The sequence below is a fragment of the Medicago sativa genome, chromosome 4 (genome assembly GCF_051527215.1).
Source record: "Medicago sativa cultivar Bolivia chromosome 4, Bolivia_mono, whole genome shotgun sequence".
Lineage (NCBI taxonomy): Eukaryota > Viridiplantae > Streptophyta > Magnoliopsida > Fabales > Fabaceae > Medicago > Medicago sativa.
In genome coordinates, this window is record NC_140752.1 from 74,695,364 (window position 1) to 74,704,447 (window position 9,084).

At 32.4% G+C, this 9,084-nt stretch overlaps 1 protein-coding gene across 19 annotated transcripts; it reads left to right on the plus strand.

Moving 5' to 3' along the window:
* Positions 1-273: 273 nt before the first annotated feature.
* Positions 274-5,977, plus strand: LOC146931845 (cold sensitive U2 snRNA suppressor 1-like). 19 transcript variants are annotated; one of them, XR_015006838.1, is made up of 15 exons: positions 317-471; positions 558-605; positions 752-775; positions 906-928; positions 1,146-1,267; positions 1,685-1,804; positions 1,934-1,990; positions 2,080-2,193; positions 2,901-2,990; positions 3,089-3,196; positions 3,784-3,859; positions 4,070-4,188; positions 4,807-5,073; positions 5,159-5,236; positions 5,648-5,977. XR_015006838.1 is itself a non-coding variant. In XM_085703433.1 (13 exons), exons 7-12 carry the CDS (start codon positions 1,988-1,990, stop codon positions 3,839-3,841), a joined length of 411 nt encoding a protein of 136 aa, XP_085559559.1. In that variant the 5' UTR covers positions 316-471; positions 558-605; positions 752-775; positions 906-928; positions 1,146-1,267; positions 1,685-1,804; positions 1,934-1,987; the 3' UTR covers positions 3,842-3,859; positions 4,070-4,187. The 19 variants fall into 19 exon arrangements, 3 of the variants coding, with proteins under 3 accessions (XP_085559559.1, XP_085559558.1, XP_085559557.1); XR_015006844.1 differs by having other exon boundaries at positions 5,159-5,187; XR_015006846.1 differs by having other exon boundaries at positions 4,823-5,073.
* The last annotated feature ends 3,107 nt before the right edge of the window (positions 5,978-9,084 follow it).

Consider the following 9,084-nt stretch of genomic DNA (forward strand, 5'->3'; position numbering starts at 1 on the left):
ATAACTGAGCTTTAACAACGACCAAAACAAAAAGCCATATAGCCAAAATAAGAAAGCAACTAAGCAAAAATGATAGACACGATAGTAAAAATATTAAAATTTAGTTGGATTTAATAAATTATTCAAACAAGTAGATAATTATTTATATTTTAGTGATTAATGATAAATCTACTAAACTAAATTAGAAAAATAATGTCCGTGGAAATTACCATTTTGCCCTTCTGAGGGGCGTTTTGGTAATCCTGTAATTTGAGAGAAGGGCATTTTGGTAAAATCCATGGGCATGTTGGTATAATATGAGAAAAGAGAGAGAGAGAAACAGAAACGGGAACGAGAGAAAGAGGGGGTCGGGGGAGAGAGAGGGATTACCGCCGGCGGTGGGAGGGAGTACCGGAGAAGAATTCGCCGGCGGTGGGATTGGATTGAAGATGATCGGAAAAGTGGTCGTCCGGTTCCCTTTCTCCATAGCAGGTTCTGGTCCGGTTTCCTTTTCTTTTGATCCTGTTGCATGTCTTTGTTTTGTTGTTTTTTTTTTCTGATTTGGTTTTTTTTTTAAGGTTGTAATTCATCTTCTTCCTCAGGTTCGGTTGCCATCAAGTTTCAAGGTTAGTGGTTTTTTCTTATTGCTTTGCATGTTTTTTTCTGGTTCAATTTTAATGATTTTATTGTGATTTTGTTCTGTTTTTGTGTTTTGTTGGTTTTTTTGTGCCTTGGTTTTGTTTTAACTCTGTTTTTTTATCTTCTTTTTCAGGTTTCTTTGTCATCAAGCTCAAAGGTTTGTGTTTTGTTTTTGATTGTTTTGCATGTTCTGTTTTTGTTTGATTTTTTTAATTTTTCTGTTCTGATTTTTGTTTTTTGTGATTTTGGGTTTGTGTTGAGTATGTTTTTTTTATCTTTTTCTGCAGGTTTCTTGGTCATCAAGCATAAGGTTTGAGTTGATTTTGTAAATTGGGTGTGATTTTGCTCTGTTTGTGCTGTTTTATTTTCTTGATGAATGTTGGATAATGTTTCTTAAAATTGATTTATATGTTTTTGGGTCTGTGTTTGAGACAATTGCAAAATCTTGAGACAAAAGGAATAAGCTGTGATTAAGTTAATTTTGAAAATATGCAAAATCTGCTAATTTTGTGATTTTGATTGTGTAGGTATGAAGAGGGCTAGAGATGATATTCATTAGTGTAAGTGTAATCATGGGATCTTAATACGCAAGAGAAAATTGATGCAGATGGAAAGAAAAAGGAAGAAGGGAATGCATTGTTCAAAGCTGGTAATTGTTCTGTTCTTCAGAGCTCCATCTTGAAATAAAATTTCTCAATTTGTATTAAGTAGAATTCTTCTTGCTTCAATTGTATTCATATTTATTCTTTTGATAAATTGCCTACAAAATGTGTGGCTGGAATTTTAAAAAGGGTTTTTTTTTATAATGCATTCTTTGATGTAATCCTGTTTTTAAAAGGATGAATTTTATGAAGGATGAGTTCTGATAGATAGATTGCAGGAGGTATCATGAAGGTATTTTTTATTTTTTTTTTTAGAAATCATTGTTTCTTTTATGTGACTGTGAAGTTTGTGTACACTTGATTGACTTTAGGTCTGATCCTGGTGCAATGAAACTGCAGAGATAATTACCTTTGAGTGAGTTTACTTTGAAATATTATTCATTGGAACTATCAATTTATTCCAGTTTTGAAGCCGTGTTTTAAGAAGGGATGATGGCATCACCTGCTTCTGGATTTATAGATAAGAATGCAAGTTCAGTTGGTATTGAAAAGGACCATGTGCACCTTTTTCAAAAACATGTTTGGTAGTATTCATTTTAAGCTCTTCAATTGCAGTATGCATAATTATATGCTATGATAATGTTGTCTGGCATGTGCAAATGGAGTTAATAATCATTGTTTGATTTACGTGTTTGTTCATCCTTAATTTGCAGGATCACTGTAGCTTTTTTCATAGTACTGGAAAAATTTGCTGATGTGGTTATTGGATGGTGAGTGCTGTAATTTTGGGTTTTTTTTTCATTTTTGGTGTTTGGTTTTGTTGGCTGATGATTTCTTTGTACTTCTTCTTGAAGTTTAGTATTCTTACGCTCTTCAGGTTGAAGATAACAAAGACGACTTGAAAATAAAGCTGAAGGGCATACTTCGTGACAAATCTGATGTGTTGAACTCAAAAGGTGGTCTCAAGGACAAGGTAAAGCATAGAACACATATAATTGTGTCTGGAATTTTGAACTTCATTGATGGTGGAAGTAGGTATTTATTGAATAAATGACATGTAAATTATCCTGCGTATGGACTTTTATAAGCATTGGTAGGTTTCCAATGAATTTATTTAAGTGATGAAGCTTAAATGTTTTATTCTCTATGAATTAGTTGATATGGTTGACAATGATATAAGTAAATTCCAGACTTCAATTGCTTTATGATGATAGGACTTTTTAATGAAAATAGCTTAGAGGTTAAGAAAAACTATTAGGAAAGATATAGAGATTAATGGAATTTGTTCAGATTTGTTTGGATGAAGTTTCTGTCATATTTTGTTAATTGCTATGTCATATTTTCATCGTTTGCCTAAATCCTATTTTAGATATTTTTGATGAAAGGTTGCGATTAAGCTGTCCATCAATTGATTTGAAGCTATGTAGTCCTCTTTGCCTAAGATACCGTGCGGGTAGAGATTAGTTTATAGCTGCAGATTACAATTGGAGATTAATTTATGCAATTTGATATGGCAAGTTTAAGTTTTTATCCCCACAAAGCCTTTGATTATTTGTTTGAGTTATTGCCTTGAGATCATAAATAACTATTAAGTTGTGTAGTCATTAGTGTCATATTCTGAATTTTACATCAGGATATCTCATCCATTATTTTATGATTTCTTTGCATCTTTTTTTTCAGGTTGTGAGACTACCAATTCGCAAAATTAGACAACGAAGAATGAAAATTGCTAAACTAGAACAAATTAGCTCAAGACCTGATGTTGTTGAGGTAGGAGTGTTTTATATTGCAGAATTAGTTTCAAATTGTTGGGTATCCACTTCTTTTAAGGCCGTTATGCAAATGATGTTTCATAATTTCATTTTCAGGTTTGGGATGCTACTGCAGCAGATCCTAAGTTGCTGGTGTTTTTGAAATCTTATCGTAACACCGTACCTGTACCGAGGCATTGGTCACAAAAGAGAAATTTTTTGCAGGTTAGTCATCATCCTAACTTGATAGTTATTATAGGTTAATGATGTAAGCATGTCTGATGGTTGTGCCTTGCGGGAGTGATGTAGTAATAGGGTGAAAATGATGAAGTCAATAAGGTTTATCTTATATATGTATGTATGTGGTTCTTGCAGGGGAGCGACTGCAACAATCACCAATCCTGGACTGGCAGGTATTTGGAAATGGGCATCCTTGAGTCGTTTCTCTTTTATTATCTTTGTTATATTGATTGGGAATATGGTGTTTTATGTTGGGTAGCTGTGTCTTGAATTTATGTTGTGCACCTTTTTTTGATAACATGATCAATGACATTAATCAGGTTATTAGATTCCGGTAATTCTATGATCCAAGAATCTATAATGTGCAGTTCTAATTTGATAATTTTTTTTAACTATCATTGTTGGATTTTGTGTTAACTTAAGATGGAAACATTCGAAAAAGTTGAAGAATTTGCTGACACTCTGGTGTCATTTCTTGATCAGATTCATAACTATTGTTTGCTGGTTTTCTTGCTTTCAGTTTCAGCCAATGCTTAATATTCACCCTATTTTGTTTAATATGAATATGACAGGTTAGTGGGTTGGACAGAAGCTGGAAAAAACCACCTGGTGTGGCTGCTAAACTCATAGATAGTAAATCATCTAAAGGTGCATACTTTTACTCTTAAATGTCATTGAAAGTTGCTGCATTATATTGCAGTACATGTTATAAGGTTGCAATTATAAGGGAAAGAAAATATGTTATAGGTTATATATAGTTCTAATGTATGCTTAATGAGACAGAGACTTCTCAAAACTGAAATTATGGGTTGAATTTTGAAGTTCTAATTATTAATTTGCCTTGAAAAAACGGTTCAGGATTTTATTTCATTGAGTATACGCTGCAAAGTCCTGGTGAGGCTCGCAAACATCTATATTCAGCTATTGGGATGTTAACAGATGGTTGGTATAACAGACTGTATACAGCGACATGACAGGTACTATTCGATATATTGCAGTGTCTGTGTGTCTGATGTTTTAATCTAGAGCTAAATGTTTGTTAGTCCAATGGCTATTGGGACAAGTTCTTTAACCAGCTCTCATGGGCATGGCATGAAAAGTTCTCTGATCTGCTTGCCTTTGTCCAGTATAACATCTAAGTCAGGTGCATAGGGTAGTTTTTCAGGTTCTTTGATCTCTTGCCTTTGAAGACTAACAATCATTCAATCTTTCATTTAATTAATTAAAACAAATAGAAATACTTAGAGGAGAGAAAACAAACTCACTTGCAGTTTTTAGGAAAGTTGTTTTTGTGATTTTAGGGGTTTGATTTTTCGGTTTAGGTTTGTTGGTTGTTGATTCCGGTTTGGTGTTGCATGTTTCGAAAGTTTGAGTCTTTGGCTTTGTTGTTTGCTGATTTTAGTGTCTATCTCTGTCTATTGCTTTGGCCTTTTTGTTTGTGTCATTATTTTAAAGGTTTTTTTTATAAAGTTCTTCTTTACCTTTTCTCTGCATGCTAAGATTTAGTTCAAAAATGATGCTATTGAGTATTGACCATAGTTGAGTTTTAATTTGTTTTTTCGATGTCATTCATTTTTTGGTACATAAATAATCAGGAATTCAAATTTCCAGAATACACAGAAGTGAAAAAATGCTATCCTCATGGATTCCATGGAGTTGATAAATGTGGCAGACCTGTATATATCTAGAGAATTGGGATGATAGATGTTAACAAACTGTGGCAAATAACCACACAAGAAAGGCTTATCAAGCATCATGTGTCAGAACAAGAGAAAACACTAAGAGTAAGATACCCTGCATGTTCATTAGCAGCCAAAAGACACATATCATCCACCACAAGTATCTTGGATGGCAATGGAGTAGTGAGCAAAGTTTTCATAGTGTTTCGTAATTTACTATATGGTCTAATAATGCTGATTTGGTTATGTGATTGTATTATTCTTCTAGGGAATGTCTAACTTCTCAGAGCCTGCAAGGTACATCTTCATGGAAATTCAGAAGATTGATAGCAATTATTATCCTGGGGTATTTTTTGTTGATCATAGCTCATGAGCAGATGATTTGGATATACATGTCTGCTATTAATGTGTGATTAAGTTAGACAGATTCTTAAATTTTTACTGTAGCAGATGATATGGATATACATATCTGCTATGAATTGAAAGTGTAGCATTTTTATAAGCTTGGTTTGTTTTTGAAATTTTGATATAGCTCAAAAAAATTATCAAGTTATATGCTTAACAAATTTTGATTTTTTTCCTTCACTCATTTACTTAACCATTTTTATGTGCACATTTTTTGTTACACACATGAAATTTATGTGTATCTTTCTATTGTGTGTGCTATACATATGATGCTGTCCTTTAACTACCTTTGGTGGTTTGGTTTTGTGTTAGGCCAAAACTGACTTTTGTTAGTTATGTTTTTATTTGGCAGCTATGTTTCAATTGTGTTGTAAGAACAAGTAGGTAAAGGGCAGGGCATAGTTGATTATCAAGGAGTTATTGGGTGGTTATTTGGGTGGGTTAGAATCATGCGCTCTAAACATGTTAGGAAACGTGACCTGCAATTTCTGTTTGCTGCTTAACATTGTAATTCTGCAGCAGTGTGTATAACATTGTGTATGTATGTATTTTCTCTGTTTGAGGGTAATTCTTCAGTTTATCAATAAAAGTCTGTTGTTGTTCTTCAGTGTAATTAATATTGGTACCAGTTTCTATCATATTGTTTAACACCTCGTGTCACTTCATCAACCCTAACTTTGTAGTTCGAGATGCTTTTCCATGTTGATTTAATATTGAAAGTGATCATGTCAGCTTCTGCAGTAGTTCAGTTTTATAATTGCTTATAGTTGCATATCAGGAGATGCTCATTGTCTCCTTTTTCCTCTACTTCCTCTATAATTTACTTCTCAGTTCTCAGTCACTGCAAATATATATTTTTCAAAATTCATATTACATGGCTATGGCTATGGCTATGGCTATTTCAAAAATCACCAATTATTCATCATATTTATTCTTGTACTCTTTTGTTTTAACTTTTAGTTACAAAATTAGTATCTTTTTTCATTTTGTTTAGGTTTATTTAAATGGTATGATAAGCATTTTGAATCACTTAAACTTTTGGTTGGGGGTTCGATCCATAGGTTGATGTGTATGGAAATTCATCATTTGTTAGAGACAACTTTTAAATTCATCATAAGTTATTTCTATAAAAAAATCAAAATATTTTTATATAAAAAATTATAAGTTGTTTTCATAAGTTATTCTAGGAGTATATAGAAATAAGTTAAAAATAGTTCATGGCCATACTATAAGTTGTTTTCAAAACCTATCTCAAAAGGTCTCATAAGTGTTTGTCAATAAATAAACTCAAATAACTTGATCTAATAACTCTAAAAAGACTCTTACAGTTTGAATTGATAGCTTTTAATCCGGATCTAATCTCTATTGACACTACGAAAAGAAAAAAAAAATTGTCACAATACATGAATGCGTGAAATGAATTTTCTATTCTACCAATGTTGGAGTGTGACTGTCTTCCTTAAAAAATGATATATATTTTTTTGGATATATGTGCACTTTGTAAGAAATGTATTTTTTCTTCTTTCAATGAGAAGAGTGTATTATCTTTCACAAACACTAACAACAGGATGAATGAGTTCTTTGGAAGCCTCTTTTGTATCTTCTTTTACATGCCTAGCTTGGACGTTGCAGACAAATTTATAATGAAATCAGGCCAATGCAAAATATTTGTTAAATTGAAACATAACCTATTAAAACTATTTTAGGAAAGCTTAATTATTAAGCAAATGGACAGCTCGTGGTGAAGGGTCTAAAGTGATTCGATAACGATGATTGGAAACTTCATATTGCGATTATTCAAACCCTAATTATAGTTTGATAGTCTAAATATTTTATATATGAGTGTGAGCAGTTAAAACATCTGCGATTTGTCGAAACTCATTGTGTGATTTTCTTTGCTCATATGAATAGTGTTTGTTTCAGTGACTTGCATCATAAGTTATTTAATGTTGTACATGTTTGTTTGCTTTTTTCTTTTTCAAGCTGAGATCAAGGGAATAATATCATCTTATGTAACTGTCAGAATAAGTGTTTGTTAGTTTTTTTTCTTTTTTCTTCCTCACTAGACTATCTTTAGACAATGAAGAACCAAAATTCTTATTATGCGACCTTCGTTCTCAAATTTACGAAGAATGACAATGTTCCATAATTTGAACATCTCTCCTTTAGAGCGAAATCCTTTGACTGGGAGTGAACACAATGATGAATTTTACTATTGTAGTTGCAACTATTCATTAATTACAATGTAATCGTGAAGTTATTGGAAAATTATTAGGCTAAGAGTTTGTGATCTGTGTATGCATCCTTTCTTCATATCCTTCCATATATAAAAACTCCAAGTACTATGAAAATCTTTGAAATGCTCTATATCCATGGTTGAACACCTTATTAAATATAAGGGTTATATGGTCTATTTGGTTGGTAACATTAGGTTCAAACACCAAAAGTTATTGAATTATATCTTATCACAAAATTGGAAAATGAGAGTGTCAAACTGCATTATATTATAATAAGGTAATATCAAAGTATTCCAGCTAAAACATAGTTGATACTATTGGTTAATAATTGAAACAAAATGACATATGATCTTAATTTAACTGAAGTGATAGACAATATTACAATATAGTTGGAGGGCTTAACTTAGGGATCTAACGAACATAGTTGAATACAGATACTTGGATAACATGTTGGCTTTGATTTGATCATGTGCTTTGTCTTACGATGAAGTATGAGACATGAGATCAAAATTAGCATTCCACTTTGAAGCAAACAAATAGTTTTGAATCCCAAACATAACATAACTGCCTTATTTAGTTGCTGGAAGTACACAAGAACAGGCACAAACTACTACATGTCTCTTTCGAAACAAATATAAACGATCCATGCGAGGCTTAATAGTAGTAAGATGCAGACCATGATAATTCCTAAGGTATCTGCGCCCACTTCTTCGACAGTCATAGTGGTAATCAGGAAGAAGATAAATACAAATAAAGTAATGCAGATGAGAAAAAACTTGCCCATTTCTTGAACTGTGAACAAATTGTTTGTGATTGAAGTGAAGAATGTGTGGGGAGGATGATCTTCTTTATAGAGTGTAGTGTACATAGTTTGAATTATTGGTGCTATTGCTTCACATGGGGATGTTGCTGTTTATCCACATATCATAGTGTTGTGTTATGATCTTTGGTCAAAATTAGCAGCTTTAGGTATAGTTTGACAGGTTTTACTTTCTGCTTTTCCTGTTATTTGCTTTACTATCTGTTGGCCACTGAGATGAATTGCTATGACAAAAATCTCCATTTTAGATGTTAAAGTTGTGTTATTCTGCTGGTATAGTATACCCAAATAAGTGGTGCAAAATCTGTGGAAAATATAGTGTTGTCAGTTGTGTTATTTGTGGTGCCCACGTACTACACTATGTGGCATTTTGTTCGTCGTAGTACTTAGTACGCCCTCTATTCCTTTTAAAGTGTCGTTTTGAGTTTTAACATAAGATAGCGAAGAGTGTTTATGGACATTTTTCCCCCTATTATCACATCATTTTAATTTACTAATCATTTTCTCTTTACACAATCTTTATCTTTCTGATCGATTTAATATGTGATAGACAATTGCCAATTACTACTCTTTTTCTTCAACGAATCTCTCTTCCTTTTTTTGGTGCGCTTTATCATTATTTCAAGACAAAAAATTTCAATTCTCTTAATTTCAAGACAAAAAATTTCAATTCTCTTAATATTGTACATTTTTTTTTACGTCTATATCTAAGTTATTCCAACTTCACTTTAA

Coding starts and splice junctions, on each gene's coding strand:
- LOC146931845 (XM_085703431.1), top strand. Junction 2,194..2,900: donor AAGGTGGTCTCAAGGACAAG/GTAAAGCATAGA, acceptor CTTTTTTTTCAG/GTTGTGAGACTACCAATTCG. Junction 2,991..3,088: donor CAAGACCTGATGTTGTTGAG/GTAGGAGTGTTT, acceptor TTTCATTTTCAG/GTTTGGGATGCTACTGCAGC.